The sequence below is a fragment of the Mytilus edulis genome, chromosome 1, assembly GCF_963676685.1.
Source record: "Mytilus edulis chromosome 1, xbMytEdul2.2, whole genome shotgun sequence".
Classification (NCBI taxonomy): Eukaryota; Metazoa; Mollusca; class Bivalvia; order Mytilida; family Mytilidae; genus Mytilus; species Mytilus edulis.
In genome coordinates, this window is record NC_092344.1 from 63,840,061 (window position 1) to 63,861,427 (window position 21,367).

The 21,367-nt window shown below is 32.4% G+C and overlaps 1 protein-coding gene across 1 annotated transcript; it reads left to right on the top strand.

The window, feature by feature from the left end:
* Positions 1 to 10,483: 10,483 nt before the first annotated feature.
* LOC139519788 (complement C1q tumor necrosis factor-related protein 1-like) lies at positions 10,484 to 13,786 on the top strand. The gene is made up of 2 exons (XM_071312055.1): positions 10,484 to 10,684; positions 12,760 to 13,786. The coding sequence occupies exons 1-2, from the start codon at positions 10,528 to 10,530 to the stop codon at positions 13,179 to 13,181; spliced, it is 579 nt and encodes a 192-aa protein (XP_071168156.1). The 5' UTR covers positions 10,484 to 10,527; the 3' UTR covers positions 13,182 to 13,786.
* Positions 13,787 to 21,367: the final 7,581 nt, after the last annotated feature.

Here is a 21,367-nt window from a genome sequence, read left to right on the forward strand (position 1 = left end):
TAAGAATAACTGCTTTAACTTTCGCCACTTGTGAGTTAAACGGCGGGAATGGACGAGTCTTGGTTGTACATGATTGATTGATTGATATCTTTGAAAGGTAGAAGATATGTCAATTAACAATTTTAACTAGTATCCAAAAGTACAATTAATACATTATAAAATGATAAATTCTTTCATTTTTCTTTATTTTAGTAAAAGGTATGTGTTGAATAGTACATGTATGTAAATTACAAATTCAAGAAATCAATACTTCGGTACTTACATACACATATAAGAGGTCCAGTAGACAATGTTCAATAAAGACCAAACGGTTCAAAGGATGATTATTAAGTAAGCAAGTTAGATGGAACTTCAACAATGAGAAAATGTTCCATACCGTTAGGTAGCTATCTTGGATGCCCTGTTTTAATATTTTTATTCTCTGTGATTACAAATTTTGTACATTCCGATGATACACCTTAAGATAATCAAAAAGCAAAATAGAAAGTCTATGAAAATAATGACAGCAACTGGTATAAACCGACGCCTGTCTATGGACGGGCAACTTCTTTTTGTGCATTTTTAATACCGGATTACCTTTTAAATGATTGTTTGTATGGCAGTTACACGCGTGTGCTCCAATTTTTCATTGCTCATTTGCATATATACGTTTTACTATAATATTCTATTAAATGTTAACCTATTTCTTGGGTCAACTTAATCCCAGTGAAGGTGAACATTTTTTATTACTTTATGTATTCACGCTTGTCTCGACTAATTAATCCATTCATAGTGCCTTTTATTTATGGCTAAATTTGAGAAATGTATAAAATTTAACTCTGAAATTCACAAAAATTAAATATAAATCTCTGGCCTAAAATGTCTTGTATGGCTTATTTTTCATTTCAGTCCAATTATAAATTTGTGACAATTTTCACTGAACTAGTACATGTACATACTTCGATTAACTTAGGGCCTGATCTGGCCCGTCTCCCGGTGCGAGATTTTCTCGCTTTGTTGCTGAAGACTTGTTGGTGACCTTCGACTATTATCTGTCCTTTGGACAGGTTGTTGTGTAATTGACACACTCCCCATTTTCCTTTAATTTTATAGTTGAAGTAAGGGAGCTACCATTTGATTTTTAGGAGAGAAAAAAAGGGGGGGGGGATTAAGATGAAATTTGATAAAAAGGCAGGACATGAGTTTTTAGTTAAAACAAAGGGGGATGATGCGCAACTTTTACAAAAAAAGAAAAGGCAGAATGACAATTTATGAAAAGAAAGTCAGGATAAACTTTAAAAAAAAAAGACAGGATCAAATAGAGTGAAAAAGGGAGGCCAGAGATTACAACTTTAAAAAAATTCAGGACATATTTTTATCCTTGCTACCTAAGTGAAAGATTTTCATATATTTAGAATTTTCCAATTATTTGATATTGAAAAGTATTACGAAAGGAATTTATTATTATGGATTATGTTAATGTACTTCTATATAAGAAGTTAGTTTCTGATAAAGTTGTGAAGTCAACCATCGGTGAATGAAATCGACATGATATATTGTGAATCACTGTGCCTATGAATATTCATATTGGAAATTAATTTTGTCACAGGTTGTTGCTTTGTACCGGGTGACCTGTGCATAGAGAAACAAGATGACTTTTTTGTGATGAATTGCACAGGGTGACGGAAAAGATCATTGAGATATTGTCTTGCGACTTTAAGAAAAAATGTACAATCCCACACCTGTGCCAGAATTGCAAAATATTTTCATTTTTTTTCAAGTATCTCTGACATAACGCTTATGTTTGTAAGTATATGTCGTACATGGGAACAGTATACTTTATATATCGTACACACTATTATAGTCACGTAAAACGAAGATATTTTGCTCATTAACAGCAGTTCAGTTTTACCCAATACTGTTATATAAGTGACCACCAAATATGATATATCAAACGGATATTTACTTGAAAGCACATGCGCCGAAAATGATCTTTTCACCCTTCCGAAACACCCGGGTTTTGTATGGGTTCACGTCGCTAGATTTTTACTTTTGTTGTGTAGACAAGTACTTTATTAACTGTAAAACAGTTGTTTGTTTTTCTGTCTTTCAAATTTTGGTATTCTACTGGCCCTTAGGTATATTCTCTCGTTTTTGAAACAAGCACTTGAATGTAGATGAAGGCAATCCTACTAAACCAAAACGAAGTTTTTGCTATTGAGGACAATTTCCCAGATAAAACTATCAAGAAAATCAAGAAAAAGCAATGTACTAAAAAGGCACCCAATTTCCCTTGAGAACAGCAACAGTCCTTCAGACAGTATTAGTATTCACTTTGCAGGATTAATTGTCGAGTTAACGTATCATTTCTTCACTAAATATTATTTTTTTAAGTTTAGTGGCTTTACTATAAAATTAGTGTTGATGACATCTCTTTATGTTGCACCCTTAGCATAGAAAAAGTACTTGCTATTTTATAATTTGAGTACTTTTTTAAAGAGACCTCAAGAATTGAAAGGGAAATACCTAAGTATTGCACTATACTATAGAATATGCATAGCTGTGGGCTTACAGAATTTTTATAACTAGTCTATATTTCATGCATATTGAGGACGAAAACAATTAGCAAATGAATTAAACAGAGGGACCCTGCAAATTCAAACCGGTGTACATACCCCTATTGCCAGTTTTCAGTGTCTTGGAATAGTTTGGCTTTCTTGCAAAGGGAATTTCGAATACTAGTATTTATAGTAACTTAACTTTAAAAATCATGAAACAAAATATCGAACATCAATATAAAAGAAAAAGTATTAATAATCAATGGGGTCTTTCAATACATTGTAAATTTGACATCTGGACCTCCAAGGAGGTGTAGAGGATTGCATGAATACTTTAAGAACTGATGCGGAGTTTCAATCTGTTAATGAAAACGATAACCGTCGTTCCTGTATATTTAAGTCGGATTTGAACTAAATTGAAATCCACAGTAGGTCGTTCTGCTAGTCGTCCGTGACGTTTTCTTACGGTGATCTCATATTATGTTCTTAATGACATTTTATAATTTTCCATATTCGATTTTTATTGATAAATCTTTAGTTAACGTTTGTGCTCGAACACACTGACAACAGATTGACAATATGTTTGTACATTTATTTTTCTAAAAAAAAATGTCCACGAATACATGTTTGAAATAACTATTAGTATGCTGATATATACAAGGAAACATATTATTACAATGGAAAATCTATGTGCGGATACACATCAGCTATTCGAAAATCGCTGTGTAATTTCCATATGCATTTTCCTTTCTTTGCCTTAAAAGATAGAATTCAAAGACGAATGGCTTTAAAAGTTAAACAATTATACTACACTATAAAATCAACTTTAACAGTGCTGCTGACGATTCTAGTCATTTAAGATTGGATTCAAGCGCACAAACCACACGCGGGATTCGAAATCGCAACAGATTTAAGCGAGGACACACAAGAAAAATTGGTCATGTCATGACATAAACATTTTTAATCAAAGTACTAAAGAACGATATTTTTCACATTTTAAAATTTCTAAGGAAAATTTTAAGTAGATAGTGTTTAACATGAAAGATTCATATAAATGTGTATAATCATATAGAAGTGAAAAGTGCTGGCTTTTACTATGCATACAGTGTTACGGGCCACACACAAACACATTGTACTCATTAGAAAACAATCTTTAAAGTAAAGTTTAACCCCAGCAATTGGATTGTTGTTGTAAAAAGACACAAAATCAAACAAAAACCAGAAATCAAACGTATATAGAACATGTACTGAATAATAAATTTGGTATATATGTCAGTTATACTGCACAACTCTTGACTAGAACGACTTCAGGAGCAAGTCATCAAGCATTAAATTTGCATATAGAATAGAGAATGAGAATGAAAACTGCACATGGGAGTAGAAAACAGCCCAAGGCCTCAAATGAGTCTTCATGTTCAACGCAGCGAAAAAAATCCACCAGCCGGATTGGGCCATCCGCTGACCCCTTCACAAAATTGTTTAATAGTTAAACGAAATGGACACCACACTCAACTCCAAAACATAAATGTGAACCAAAGTTAAGTAACCTATATGATTTATTTCTATAACAAATACGAGGAAAGAATAGTAAACTGTTATGTTTGAGCGCAATCCTCTGCATGACAACTGGTATTGTAAGAGAGACAACTCAACCCAAGTCAACACAATTTAACGTGAATTCTCAGTTATAATTTAGATGTATATATCTATAATACTAAAATTACGAGGTCCAATTTGTCAGCCGTCATCTCGTAAAAGCGACGAATCACAGAATTCAACTTTATATATAACTAATATAGTACAAAGGTGTAGATTAAAAATTACACCACTCCAGGCCCTTTCTGTTCTGTTCTGTACAGGTATTCACCTCCGTTTAATCGGAGCACTCCACTTATCGGATGAGCAATTTAATTTACACACCGAGATTGCGGATATCTTTATATTTACACTAAAAATATGTACGATTAAAAGAAATATTTTAAAAGTCTTAAAATGTTACGACGATAATAAGTTAAAAATATTATGTACACATCACAATTGCGGTAATAAGAATCAACACGATATCACGGTAAAAATGTATGCAGCTAATGTTCACCACTTGTATCACAATAAAAATGTACACAGCACAAGTTGCAAATACAATATCACGATAAGAAATGTACACAGAACTATTGCGGCAATAGCGTTCACCACTATATTATGATAAAAATGTTATTTACAGCTTATTTAATAAAACTATAAGTGCCCTGCCAAGGCTATCATTAAAAGTATAAATCACGCACTTCTTGATAGACTGATACAAGTTAGCTTGGCATCCCATGCAGACTGTACAGACTATATTGGATATTGCTCTTGATTTGAAGATATTATAGAGTGTACTAGTTAGCTTGGCATCCCATGCAGACAGTACACACCATATATTTACGATTTCGATGTTATTTTACTTGAAAACTTTAACAGTTAAAATCTAGAACATTTTAGTAAGACTTATTTGCTATTTCAGTATTTAAATATATACTTTAGATTTATAAAAGTTAAAATCTAAAATAATTAGAGCCTTCATATATTTCTTTTACTTGATGTCACATAAAAGTTTTGTTCGCTTTATATGTAACTGGTAGCAAAGATCTTGTGTTTGCCTTTCTATATCCAGTAGCTTGTCCATTGGCTGATTATTCAGTATATTTGTCTTAGAACAATCCAGTATAATTTCCATCAGTATTTCATCATTACTGACGTCGATTGTACCACCCCCTTCTATCTCTCTTAGCTTGTTGACTAGCTTCGCCATGCATTTTTGTCGTACATCACCTAGCCTAGTGCATTCCAGGAGAAAATGTTCAAGGGTTTCATCATTGTCCTTACATAGCTTACAGTCAGGCAGTACTATATTTTTACTGAATTTTGCTTTTATACTTTGAAGCATGTAGGTACCAGTTACTAGCTTACATTTCAATTCCGCTTTTTTGATGTCATATTGATTATTTCGAACACATTTCCAAATGTTATGCGGATTATTTACCGGATTATTTTGCAACGATAAATGTTTGAGTGTTGATTTTGTATTACATTCTTCTGTCCAAATTGAAGACCAGTAATCATTTATGGCTTTTTGAAGTTGTTTTTTCCAAATATATTTTGATGGCGGATTTTTCATAATTTCTTCTGCTGTTGGGAGTTGATATTTTTGTAAAATTTTGCTTATACGACAGATGAAGGAATTGTCAAATTCTGTGCTGATTTCTAGTTCCCATTCTAGGATTTGATGTTCTATTGAGCCATCTAGGCGAGAAATTGAGAGAAATAAGGCTAGCATGTTTTTGTCCAGTACCGATTCAATGGGTTCAGCTCCTATTAGTATATATACTGCTGCAGATGCTGTCCTATCTGATAGACATTGAAATTGTTTGAATATTTTCCTCTGTAACTTTTCTAGTTCAGATACATCCTTTTTCATGCATATTTGTACTTCGAGTCCATAAAGATAGCGGGGGACAACATATGTTTTCCAGATCTTTTTAAGTACCAGCGGTGACATTCCTGTTCTGGCATGTAGGCCAGAACCTAGCAAGGCATATATAGTTTGCCGGCCAGTTTTTAGCCTTTCGTCCAAGTTGACTTTGCCATTTGTTGCCCTGGTGATACCTAGATGCTTCAGCTTTTCTACTCTTTTTATTTCTTTTCCATTGAAGCTGTATGAATGCGTTTGTTGCTTTAATCCTTTAGATACGCACATTATCTCTGATTTGTCTGGATTAATTTTAACCATGTCTCTTTTAGTGTGGAAGTCTATAATATTGAGCATTGCCTGTAAATCTGACCGCTCACCCAGTAAGGCAATATCGTCCGCACATGTAGGAGAGCCTACTTGTATGTTGCCTATTTTTGCGCCTAGATTACTACTGGATATTGCATTTAGAATGGTGTTATTGTATCGCTTGTATAGCAGAGATGATAATTTTGCTCCTTGACGAACCCCTTGCATGATATTGATACTTTCTGATGTTTCATTATTCCACTTGATTTTGAGAGACAGATCTTGATAGATGTTCCGTAGTAGGATCCACATATCTCCCTCAATTCCATCATGATAAAGCTTATTTAACATGATCTCATGACTCAGGGTGTCAAATGCCTTTTCTGCATCCAGTGCAACAAGTTCTAATAATATTTGAAGAAGACGATATATTAGAATAGTTTCAGTTGTAATAAAGGCTGCGAAGAGGCTTGACGCGCCTTCTGTAAACCCTCTCTGTAATGGATTTTGTGATGGTAGTAGCTCATATTCTAGCCTTCCTTTAACGATTGATTCAAAGATTTTAGAAAAGATACTTGTTACAACAATTCCCCTGTAATTTCCAGGTACGGTTTTATCCTTCTTCTTTTTAAGAACAGGTGTTAATAAACCATTTTTTAGATTTTTCGGAACATCCAAATCGGAGAAAATATCATTGATTATGCTTGCGATTTCTTCTGATAATTCATCTACAGCATATTTGTAATGTTCAGAACATATACCATTTTCGTCTGATGTTTTGCCAGTGCTTAGGTTCTTAATTGCACTTTTAACTTCTTCAGGTGTTGCTTGTTTAATTTCTTTTTTGGAATGTTGATTTTCAAAAATGATGTCATTTTGCAATTTAGCCAAGTGGAAGCGTTCCAGGTCAAAGATATTTTTGTCATGATTTGGTGTTCCGAGTTTTTCGAAATGTATTGTCCATGCTTTTAGAATACTTTCTCCTTCAAATTTCTCATTTCCAATGTAAAGAACGTCAGTATTTGATGAATGATTAGATCGTTGTTGCTTTATTAATTTATGGAATGTTTTGCTGTCTTTTTCTGAAGCTTGCATGATTTCATTTATGAACTTTTCCTTCTTTGATGCATGTGCCTGTTTCTGTAGTTGTCTCAGATGACGTTTTTTGTTTTTGAGAGCCAGCTTTTCTTGATCTGCATCCTGATTTTTGTTGGTTTTATCTATCCAGTTCCTATGTGCAGACTTTGCTTCTTTAGATGCTTGGCTAATTTTGCTATTCCATATGCCTTTCCCAACAGATTTTAGTTTTTTTCAGCTTCCTGTAGCTCGGAATAGATTTTGTACCAGCTTTATGAAGTGTTAATTCCAATTTTTGTATACGTGATTCTACGGTACCCGAGAATTTCTTTTATCCAGATGTATTGTCTAGACTACTTTCAATAGTTGACTTGTAGAGGCTTTTGTCGCATTTTCTCCAGTTTGGCCTTGTATATATTTTGACAGGTCGTAGAGAACATCTTTTAACCTTTAGAGCCATATTTGCAGTGACAAGAGTATGATCAGAGGTATTTGTAGGATGCCTCATAGCTATTTTCACGTTTGGATTTGATTGCTGTATAATTCTTTCATCAAACAAGAAATAGTCAATTTGTGAGGTATATTTGCCATTGTGATGAAAAAAGGTTGGCTTTATTGGATAACCATCTGGTATATGGAGATTGTTTATGTTTTTGAATTCTCCAAAGACAGTGTCCCGTTTCCTATTGTCACGATGTAAAGACGCATTCATATCACCACATAAAATTATCTGGTATGTTTCTCTATACTTATCCATAATTTCAGAGATTTGATCTAATGTATCTTTATATTCAATGTCCCCACTACTCTGTGCAGATGGCATATAGGCATTAATTAAGCATGTTGCAATTGGACTGCTGTTTATTGTTATCACTTGAATACGAGAATTCCCATCCGGCATTATATTAACTGTGTTGTTTAGATCTTTCTGCCACAGAATTGCTGTTCCTCCGTAGCCACGGATAGATTTAAAGTCTATTAGTGGGTTTTCGTCATCCACTGATTTGATATTTGACGAGAATTTTTTTATTTATTTCTATTGCTATATTTTTTTCCAAAGATAGCAGCCAATGTTCTTGTATACATAGAATTTGCACTGTATCCAGGATTGAATTAAGATACAGGGTGTTGCCTTTTATATTTTGAATATTGATGGTTCCTATTATAAATTCATGTGGTTTATTGTCCAGTTTACTGATGAGGCTCTGCCTGCTCCTAAAAAAGGCTTGTTTGAGTTTATTTGTTCATTATTTAAGGCTGGTTCCGAAATACTTCTATGATGTAATGTACTTCTAGACGGTGGAATATCTGGCTTACATGTACTATGAGATGTGTCCATATCATGTTTTGTATATACATGTCCATCCCTTATTTGTTTTCCACGTAATTAATTTTGCCAATAATTAAGAAGTTCCGGGTCGAGTCCGCTACCGATACCAATAGTATATTCACCTGTTACCTATTACCTTATCTGTACGTTCCGCATCTGACAGGCGCACCACCAAACATTGTATTCAGGATTGATATGCTATATACACGGGTCATAACCACAGGGTTGACACTACTAAATTATCAAATTTTTACCTATTGTAGTATTTTAATCAGTAAGACTTTCTAAGATAACAATACGAATACTAAAAATCTGGACTAAAAATAAGGCGTATAGGTACAGTTTTCAATTTGTTAGTGGGTATGACGTAAAACAGCAAAGCAAAGAATTCAACTTTATTTATAACTTATATAGGACAATGCTGTTGATTAAAAAATTCCAGGACCTTTTGTTTTCCAAATAATTAATATTATTGTTTCAGTTCGACGGGTTCAAACAGAAAGACTTGAAAGCAGAGAAAAACTGTATCTTATAATCGGCATGACTTTATCAGATGACAATACTAATACTAAAATAAGGCTTGCGCATAGTTATATACTTTAGTTCAGTCACGGACCCGTGATATCACGGGTGTGTTCTAGTATTATATTATTTATTCCAAAAGCAATACAGCTTATATGTATCAAGTACAATAAATATTGCATTAAATATATAGTAAGCAACAAATATTACAATAAGGTAATTCATTAAAATACAATTCATACAATTAAAAACAAACGTAGGAGCATGATATGAAATTTTGTGTGTTTATTTAAGACGCAATTATTCCTATGAAAAGAGCGTTGAGGTAAAATTAGATCGTCAGTAATAAACAGATATTTATACAATTTGGAAAAGTTTTATTGAGTCTTGAAAAATGACAACAAAACAATGCTATGTTTGGTTTCAAATTTTATGCAGTCTAGCTATGGAATAAGAAAAAAACACAAAAAAAACATTCCTCAATACAAACTAAATTAATAATAATAAGTCTATGTTTATATATTATGTTTGTAAAAGTGTGCATTAACATTATACCATGCATTCGAACTATAATACTGAAATCCTTGAATATGTCATACACAACTAGTAATTGTTCGTATATTAACATGTGCCAGAACAGTTTTACTAATTGTTATCTTTTTTTTTTTTTTTTTTTTTTTTTTTATCTTTTCATGTATTATCTGTGCACCGAATTGAAAGGACATATTTTTATCTAACTATGATATGTCTCCATTTTGTCGGATATTTTTTTTTTAAAGGGGGTTGATGTTGTTTGGGGAGTGGTAAGTTACATTGTTGCAAATACCATTAACACTTTATATGATGCATTTTTCTCATAAATATTATTTGGCTGATATCATAGACTTATTATCTAAGGTGTTTTGTTTTTCTTATTTGATTTATGAAGTTTTAGAGAAAAACAAAGCTGTCTTATATTATAAACATATAATCTTTCAATAGAAAGGAAAGAGAATAATATACTATTTTATTATCTGATTAACTTATCTATCTTTTCTCATATATTATATATATTTTGAAGTGTTTCTATATTTTACAAAACAACCGTGTCTCAACCATCACGTTTACAAAATGATATCGTGAGAGTCAAATTTAAAAAACAACAACATTATTTCTGCACAAAAGCATCAATTATAGATAAAACAAAAGTTGTTTTTACTATCAAATAATACACTTGTGTTTATTATTTGATGTATGTTGTTTATTTGTCTCCCTTTTCTCGTCTATGAGGTTTCATTATCATTCCGGTAGATTTGTGCAAAAAAATGGATGTGAAATATTTCATTGTTTTAGTTATTGTTTTTAGTACTACCGAACAAATATTTTCAAAGTCAATAGAGAATATAACATCATTGGACGAAGACTCAATAAATAGTCGACTGGAACTTTTGGAGACCAAACTTAATTTGTTAGAAAATGAAAGTAAGTATATAGTATTTTTAAGTTGTAAGTGTGGTTTCATGCAACTAATTAAGTTGACCAAAAATGTCTTACCACAAACAATAGGTTTTTTTTGTCTCGAACAGGCAAGTCAGTACATATTCGATCAATTATTTAAGTATCCCAGAAACCGTCTAAAATTTAACAAAAATGTAAAAATTGTTAAGATTTCAGTAATTTAGCATGACTTAAAGATACCAGTACCCGATACATGTGCTTTGTATTGTCAAAACAGCCTATATTTATGTAGCAGAAGCATTCTACTTTCCAATGAATAACTAAAAGTTTACATTTTAATAATTTTGTAAAACTGCTACATTTTTGGGCCAAATAGGGGTCTTGCTGGACCTATTTCTTTACGACAAAACGGGCGATTACTGGTTCCCTATTGTTAAAACATAGTCAACCTTTCTCGTCCAATGAAACATCTTTTTACATAGATCATAGATAGTTGTGTAACAGAACAACATAAGAATAAACTGTATAAATCAGTTGAAAAGGTCTTAACCCATCCGATCGATAAAAGCAAAAAAAAAAAAAGTATGGGTTTTGCCCATTATTGAAAACTGTGCGCTGATCAATAGTTAGATGTTAGCTTATGAACAGATATATCATGTTAAGGAGGGGTATTTGCGAAAAATACCAGTCGAGAGAATGTTAAATTTCACGAGCCGTAAGGCGAGGGAAATTCATTCTCAAGACTGGTATTTTTCGCAAATACCCCTCAATAACATGATATATCTGTTTAATTACACCGAATGTTAATGTACTAAAACGCATTGATGATCGTGACGTTATAAGCGTCCAGTCGGATAGAGTATTTTTTGGCAAATACCACGGCAGAGAGGGTAAAAAAGGCATATCCTTTTAGCAAATACCCCGGCGGCGTTAAAAATGAACGATATTCATTTGATAACAGTAAATTGGTGAAAAATACACTGGCTATTAACCAATCAAAACCCCGGATTCTTACATAAGGTGTAATTATAGTTGTTAGCTTTTACGTCATTTCGTCTCTGGTAGAGAATTGTAGTATTGTATTATCAATGATACCACATCATCTTATTTATATAATATTTACTTTTTGTTTGCATATGCTCCTCACATTTAACTTGATCCAAACAGGGCGTTAGACGAGGGTCATTTATACAACACATTTTGCTTATATTGTCTGAGATAATCTTCTTTTCTGTAGATTCAGAGTTCACAAATGAGTAATAAAACTGGATTAAAACCTAGAAACACAAAAATTGACACATGAAAACATGTCAGATAGAAAGTCAGAATGCCACTTATGCATCAAAATTGAAAAAGCTATGAAATGCTTATTTTGACCATATAATGCCAAAATTGGTCATTTTTGCAGAAATTCTATCAAATAAAAGTTTAAATCCTTTAGTTTTATGCTCTTTGACAAATTGACACCATCAAATCATTTAGGGAAGTTGCCAAAGTACAGATTCTATATTTCCTGATTTCACCTCTTAGTTCCGAGTACACAGTTATTTCAAAGTGCATTACTTTTAGACAATAAATGAAAATTAAAAAAATCCCACCTGCGCTTTCTCAATAATATTTTTACAGTGTGTTGTACTACTTTTGGGACAAATTATATCAAAATTATAGAAAACTTCATCAGCTCTAACTCAAAATATGGACAATTTTATGTTAAGAGGGTCTTGAAATCTTTTGACAGCTTCCGAAGTGCTAATTTTTTACCTTTTTCAGCTGGATCTAATCACTACTTTACATTAATATTTATGACCCAAATTTTTTCACAGTGTCATTTCACCCCCCAACTTGCTATATGAGGCATAAAACATGGAGAAATAAATTTGGAAGGGGTATAACAAAAATTGGCAAGTAACACACTGTCCACACTAAAGACTATATTCGTGGACACATCAAAGGACGATAACTGTGTACTCGGACCATATGAAAATTGAAAAATGGCAAAATGTACTGGGAAATTTACCTTGAAAAGATAGACAATTTCTAAGAACTGTATTTCACTAAAACTTTATTCTTTTTTTTAGTGAAACTCATTTATATTTCAGAAGAAAAACAACCCGTTTTGTTTTATGCAATTATAAAACAGAACGAATTCAGGTTGAACAAACATTCTACTGTTGTATTTGAGACCATCATTATTAACGAAGGGGACCATTACAACAAAAATGATGGGATATTTGTAGCTCCCAGTGATGGTATTTATATGTTTTCATGGACAGTGTCTACAGTGAATGCTGCCTACATATTAACAGAGTTAGTAGTTGAAGAGAACGTTATAAGCTCTACTGGAGAGAAAGAAGTTGATTCTAGTTCTTATTCGTCTGCGTCCATGACAGCTTTCTGTAGAATGAGAGAAGACGACCATGCCTGGATTAGAACAACTGGTTGGAGTACTGATAATTTTATTCATAGTAAAGATTTATATGCTCGGACTTCATTTCTGGGATTACTCGTTCATCCAGAATAATTTGAAAAGTGAACGATTTTTAGAAGAACTCTCTCCGACCCCGACGATGTCCAGAATGGGCAGATTACACTCCCACAAACTGGTTGCTAGCGGAGTGGCTACTAGCGGTTGACTACTAGCTTAAGTTTTGCCAAATGAATTTGCTTTTCAAATTACAAAGTATGTATTCAACTTAGATACTGCATTATGATTCCATATGTTTTCGTATGATGTATAATTGATTTACATTGCAAATTGTGTCCTGTAATATATAAATAAACATTATAGTGTTTTATATTTGGGATCGATGATGATGTGGTTTTTGAAAGCCCATCTAATAAAGAATACGGAATACATATTTTTAATTTCCTTTTTAGGGGGTCTCTCACTAGGTGTTTGTCTAGTTACACAAGCGTTTAAAATTGCCAAAATTGTGTTCAATGATTCATTTCTTATTTTTAGCTTATGTAGTTGCTTGGGTCAAAATCAGAATATGTAATGTGGTTATATACAAATGTATACTGTTTGCATATCTCTTTACGTTTAAGATTGTCATTTTTTTTTATTATTTTACTTATGGATGATTTTTTTAATGTTCTTTAAAGTTTTATTAGTGTACTTGACACCGTGCGTTTTTATTTTTTTGGATTTTTTTTGTAATTATGATTGGTTTAATTTTGTTATTAAAACTTTAAAATGAATAGTTGGTTTATATTATTATTATACAACTTCAACAATTTTTTTTTAAATATTTGAAAGTTACTGCAAAGTGTGTATATTTGTTAACAAAACTGATACTTTGTATACAATTAGAGGTAAGTGATTGAATATCATTTATTTTTTTTGATGTTTTACTTTAAACTTTTATTTTGTATCGTATATTTAGGAATCAAATTTGTCACTGTATAAAGATCCCGCAATACTGATTAATTGATTGATTTGCGCTTAACGTCAATTGTCAAATATTTCATGAATATGTGAAAAGAGATGTAGAATCAGGTAGGTTAAAAGAAGTTTGATGACCGGAATACTCAAAAACTAACGTGAACACAATCAAACCTACATTCGTGCCTGGTTATCAGTATACAAATATGAAGATTTGGTATAATTGCTAAATAATACAACTGTGTCCACCATTGACCAAGTAACGTAGAAGTAAGTAACAAGCGATCATCGTACAGTCTTTGATAATGAGCATCATTTAAGCGCACTGATAGGACAATTTAATGGAAACATCAGACGTTTTAGCGGTAATGTGTAACTCATTTTCTTTAATTTTTGACCCGTTTAAGAGAAAAGTAAATGTCCATATCAACTACAAATATTAATTCATATAGAATAATAGTTTTGAGACAACACACCATAACTACATCATGCCCAATAAAATACAACACAAGAGATCTTCTTGATATTTATACGTGAAATATCAAGTAAGGGAACAAAATTACACGTTAAAACTAATTGGGTACAGAATCTTTATGTTAAGTAGGGATTTTATCCAGTTCAAAAAGGTAAAAGAAAAGTAATTCTGAGGCTGTCAAACTGAATTTTAGACCCCCTTTACATAGAATTGTCCATATTTTGAGTTAGAGCTGTTAGACTTTTCTATGAAATTTATATCCATGTGAACGAACGTAATGGGTACTTGATATAGCCCTTGTACAATAAAATTGCACGAGATACTAGTATTGTACAACTGAAGTTAATGTCACCATTCCTACTTGACATGATTGCAAATGTATGTGATCTAAGGACAGTCCCTATTGTGAACAGCGTATAACTTGAATTATTTTTTATATACTTTCCAAATTTACATCTTGATATTTTATGCATGAAATATCAAGTATAAGACGATGAAATTACATGTTAAAACATTTGAGTCCTGAATCGGTTTTTAAGTAGTCATTGATCCAGTTAAAAAATTAAAAAATAGTATGTTTAATGCTGTCAAATTGAATTTTAGACCCCTTTAACATAGAGTTGTTCATATTTTGAGTAAAAGCGGGTAGAGTTTTCTATAACTATGATATTTGTTGTCCCAATAGTAGTACATTTTACTGTAAAATTCTTTTTGATGTAGAGCAGGTGCGATATTTTTAATTTGAATTTATTGTCGAAACGAAATGCACTACGAAAAACTGTGTTGCCATGTGATCAAACGGATGCCCAACTTTGACACTTAAAACGTTTACTCCAGGTTAGAAGGAGATCATATTTCTTCAAAACTCGTAGCATTTCGACAAAATGACTGTTCGTTTCTTTTTCCAAATATTGTCATATTGTCCCTAATGTTATATACTTCTATTTGTTATTTCTGGTTACCTGAAATGTAGGACATAATTTAGCCTGTTTATTGTATTTTACAGGACTGTTACCTTTTTGTATGCTTGTCGGCGGCGAACAGTTAGTGTCGTCTGTCACCCATGTGTTTGATAAAATGGCTGTAGAATGAAATTTAGATATCGATATTCAAAAGCGTGACTTCAATCTTATTAGTCCCCCCCCACCCCAGACAACAAAAAAAGATTGAGGCCCACGACTTGGTGGAGGACTTTAAAAGGCTTTTAGCGTAAATACTGCTTTTATTTGTGATATAATTTTTGGTGAACATTTTTTTTTGCGAACACGTGGAAGTGGACAATTTTGTCGGCGACAAGTCAGCTACATATTTTGATTAGTATATTATTTGGTGATAAAGTATCGCCAGTGCATCTCAACACCTCAGCAATCCGATATTATCCGTTTTCGTTTATTTATGAAGGAAACATGATGCATGCATAGACAGGGTGGTAATAGTATCGCCAGTATTATTGTATTGCATTCCAAATAAATTAAATGTGCAGGAAACAGTTTTGAATACGTGTGTAGACATATGATATTTTCGATGTTCCTTTATTAATACTTGTTTGGTGATATTTGTATCGCCAATGAGTTTCAAGTAGTGCCTATTGTATCCATTCTTTTAACATGAACACATTTATTTTGTACCGGTAAATGGTGACCATGTCAGATGAAAACTCCGAGCCTTCTATGGAACACAACAAATATCAAAGCGATTCATAAACGGACAGTAACACACAAAGTTTATCTTCTGAATCATTATTAAGCGACGGATTCCTTGAGGATAACGGAATTGTAGGACTAACAGAGTTTGATTTAGGTGATGTTAATTCTCAAGACAACTCTGCAAATTTTGAACCAGAAATAAATGATTTATTAGCCGAGGAAAGTCCAATTACACCTACCCCACAACCGTTAGATGTAACAGAAATCCCAACAGAATCGGTTATTATACCTATTAAGATTCAGACTACTTCAACAATGAGCAAATTAGTCAAGTGTCGTGAATTTTCATGATACTCCCAAGATAATGCAAAAGGATTTTTCAGTGAATTTGAATCTTACGCATTTCTCCATGAATTACCAGAAACAGACAAAAGACGCATTGCAGCATTTCATTTACATCTAAAGGGGCCTGCGTTAACTTAGTACAAATTCTTTGAGTGACGAGTCTAAGAGTTCGTGGATAACAATTTGTGTTTTGTTCAAGGAAAAATATATAAATTTTAGTTGGCAAAGCGCAACAGTTATAATGGAAAGTGAAATTTTCCAAAACATGGTATTATCACCGGGTCAGTTTTTAGAAGATTATTTCAGTCAGCTGTCGCAAAAAGCTCAAATATTAAGAAAGCATGACCACGAGTTAGTAGCAAAATTTATAAGTGGGTTGCCAGAAAAAATGTCGTTTTTTGTCCGTGCTGGTCAACCAGTCGATGCACACCATGCCTTAACTTCTGCAAAAATGGCGGAAGCCTGTGGGTATAGACAACACGGAGACTTTATAAATGCTCTTAAACATGAAAATAAACATGTACATCGGCAGTTGCCAGGAAAATCAAACATTATTGATTCCAACCAGAGCAAGGTTATCCGTGATTTGCAAAATCAGGTTGCTATTCTTAATTTAGTTTGTATACGCATCATTTGAAATGGTAGAAGAGAGATAACAAAGATCACAGCACAACAACAAGACAATGTTGTATGATTGATGGTCTGGTGGGGTTTACAAAACTAAGAATAATTGGCAAAAAGCTTTAAGTGCAGAATGACAGATAAAACATATATAAAATAGACAAAAGATAGGACAACAAATAAAAGATAGAGAAAATAATAGGGTGCTCAAATATATAATATAGTATAATGATATAGAAAATAGAGAACAAATACCTAAACAATAAATGAATACAGACATGAAGAACCCCCAAACAAGACCCTCATGTTTGCCAATGAGACAACTCTCCATGGCCGAATGGCGTAGAGGGTTATCAACTAAGAGTCACCGTATTGCATTCAATAATGAGCAAAACCAATACCTCATACCAAGCTGCAAATGACAGCCTAACGATAATTCCAAGGTTTTTGAATTTCTTGCCTTGCCATGTTTACTTGAAGTTATTTATAAACAGTGAAGTGTTGGTGGTTTTCAAAGAAGTTGTCCATCGTCTGTAAAAAAAATAATACCGGACCAGTTTGAGTATAGTTTATAGTTTTACCTAATTTTCTCTACATATCGTTCAAAAGGTTAAACGCCCCGTTTTGGGGACAGGTTTACTGTCGGTTTGAAGGAGATCAAGGGATGCCAATATTTATAAACAACAATCAACAAGAAGCTCTCATGGCATTTCGACACAGGGGCAGTTCTAGAATTTTTCCAAAAACTGTCAAATTGTCTAATGTCATGACATTAATTGAACAAATTTAGTTAGTTTACGCATCAATTGAAATATTGAAATCGAGATAACTCAAATATTACAAAAAAAGAAGAAAATGTGATATGATTGCGAATGAGACAACTCTACAACGGAGACAAAATGACATAGAAGGTTAGCAACTATAGGTCACCATACGAACCTCAATAATGAGCAAAACCTAGAACACATAGCAAGCTATAAATGCCAGCTCGAAGATAATTCCAAGGTCTTTAAATGTCTTGCTCAACTTGAAGTTATTCCTAAACAGTAATGTTTTGGTGATATTCGAATAACTTGTTCGTCCTCTGTAAAAAGACAAATGAAATTACTGGACCATTTTGTATCTAGTCAGTTATTTCCATTGATGCAGTAATGCTTGAGTATAGTTAAAGTTTTTTCTTTATGTTTCTACTTCGCCATCAATAGTTTGTATTATGTATATAATAATAAACAATTCAACTAACTTTTGAACTCATATTTTCAGATTTTGGATATAGCGAATTGCATGGCAAAATAATTAAAATGGATAGACTGGGTTCAGGGAACCTCTTTTCCAATGACCTTGAAATTCCATGATAGGTTTGTTCACAGTCGCCTTATTATGTTTACATGTGCCCAAATGTTTAGGATTGTATACAATTAGTGAAGTGTAAAGTAAAATGTAAGTGTTGAGAAACTTGCTATTAATTTTCTGTTATCGATTCAAAATTATTTATTAACGCGATTGAACAATTAAATTCTTTAAAATATCTAAGTTACGCCATCTGTTTATAATAATTATGTTGTAGCTTTTTAGTTGTTTTTGTTCAAAACAACTTAAAGACTTATGTCTCAAGCACGCATACAAATTGTTTGGAGTCATATTTCACCAAACCTTTAAAGGCGGGAAAGCAAAAGTTGGATGAAACATAACATTTATCCTCTGATATTAAATCTTTGTCATATTCGCTTTCTGGTCCATTTGTCTTCTTATCGTGATTCGTAATTTTTCTTTATCGTTTTGTGTTGAAACAAACTGAAAATGAATTATTTCATTCTTTTATCTATTGTCTTGAATATCACTGGACTAACTTTTTCAAAGTCAATACAAAATATAACATCATTAGATGAAGATTCGATGAATCGTCGACTGGAATTATTAGAGGCCAAACTATCTGTGTTAGAACATGAAAGTAAGTACTTGTAGACATATATAAATTCTTTATTCCAAAAGCAATACAACTTATAGGTAACGCGTACAATAAATATTACATTAAATATAGTTAGTGACAAATATTTACAATAAGGTAATTCATTAATATACAATTCATACAATTAAAAAAAAATGTAGGAGCATGATATGAATTCATTTAACATAATTTAACAATCTTAGTTACAGTAGGATATTCACATTCAACGATTACGATTTTTTTCGGCAATACATAAACACTACCCAAAATTATTAAGTTCTTTTATACTACGAACAGATAACAATTGTATAAGTTTAAATACTTATTGATTTCTCTAATAACAAGATTTAATATATATACTTCATACGAATATCTTTGTATCCAATACATTCCAAAATCAAATGATATTCATCTTCAACAGAATTACAGTTGCACACATTATATATTCTATCGTGATAAGAGATCTATATTATGCAACCAATTTCACATAAAAAAAAATTGAAAAAATACTTTGACACTTGCGTGTCTACTTTATTCGATTCAATTAGGTTATATGGAAGAATTAGCGTAGCTAAGTTATTATACATTAAAGACGCTCAAGTTCAAGTTTATGTATGAAAATTTTTATCAAATTTGACATAAAACGTCACTTTACAGATGTTTTTGTCTTAAATGTTACAGTATGTGGCCGCCTTTGTGTTAAGTCTCAACCTTTATATATTTTATAAATTTGCTTTAGTATAGAATTTTAGTATATTGAAGGACTTTTTGTCTTATTTTAAAAATATGCTTTAAATTGTAAAAATATTCGAATTAGCTCTCGCCGCGATATAGCCTTTTTGTGCTAATGCGGCGTAAAGCAACCAACAATCAATCAATTATATATTTTATCATCAAATACAACATATATTTTATCATTACTCCCATTTTAAACAAAATGCTAAAATTGTGAAAATTTAGTAATTTTGCATGAATAAATGATGCTTTTACCTGAAGCATGTGCATGTATTGTTAAACAAAACAGTCCATATATGTTACAAAAGCATTTAAGTTTCGAATAAAAAAGCTAAAAATTTACATTTTAACAAATGTGTAGAAAATACTAGAAATGCTATATTTTGGGGCCGAAAGGAGTCATGCCAGGCCCTTTTCTTTCCTCTGGCTTTGACAACTGTAAAGATTTTGACTGTGTAAGTGAAACATAAAAAAAGATCATTGCTCTTTAAACCATTGATAATGCGGATTCATAAAATAAACATTCAAGTAATTTCTGGTATTATTGCCAAGGTGGCAACTATGTATTTTTGTTTTCAATAATGCTGACGACCATTGAAAGGTGTTTTCTTTTTTGTAACTTAAATTCTCAAAATATTGTCATTGGTCACCACTCATTGTGTTTACAAGATGTTTTAAGCTGAATAAGGCCAAGTATTAATCGAAAAGGCTGATTAGGGTGAAAAAAATGGTCACCTGGACGTCTCCCGTTCCGGAATAAACCCCCTAGCTAAAGTGGCACATGACAAGACTTCCTTTGAACACCCTTTATTTATGTCTATGCTTATTCCGTCAACCGAGATTGTTAAAAGGGAAGTATTGTTTGCTGTATCTGTCTGGCTGTTCGGGATGCCGTCAAGTTCTGTCCGAATAGGTACGTTTTATCCGATGCAAATATCATACCTCTAGAGAATTCCACGCTCTATGAATTGCTGTAGGTGGTATGTTTCAATGCGAAATTTGTTCATATCCAACATATCTTAAAATTTTAAATGGCAGTCCAAATTTACCGTTCGTCATCTCGGTCGACCAGTGCCTTGCAACTTTACAACTTTGCAACTTTATTTGGTCACTCAGGAGTCAGAACACATTACATACGTGTAACACAACATTTATCTTGTATTTAATGTTATTTGTTCATGTCTTAAATATGCCTGATTTTTTGGCCATTGCACGTTAAAAAAATTAAAATAAATAATCAATCAATCAATAAACGTCCTCAGCTTTTTTAATCCAGTGTCAAATCCATACCCACACCTATTGTATGGGAAATTCACCTTTAAAAGAGAGGCATTTTCTAAGATCTGTATTTTACTGAACCTTTGTTTCCTTTTCATAATTCAAACTATTTGTATTTCAGGAAAAAGGCAACCTGTATTGTTTTATGCAATTATAAAACAAAGCGATTTTAGCTTGAATAAACATTCAACAATTGTATTTGACAGCATAATTATCAACGAAGGGAGCCATTATAACAACAACGATGGAATATTTGTAGCTCCGATAGATGGGA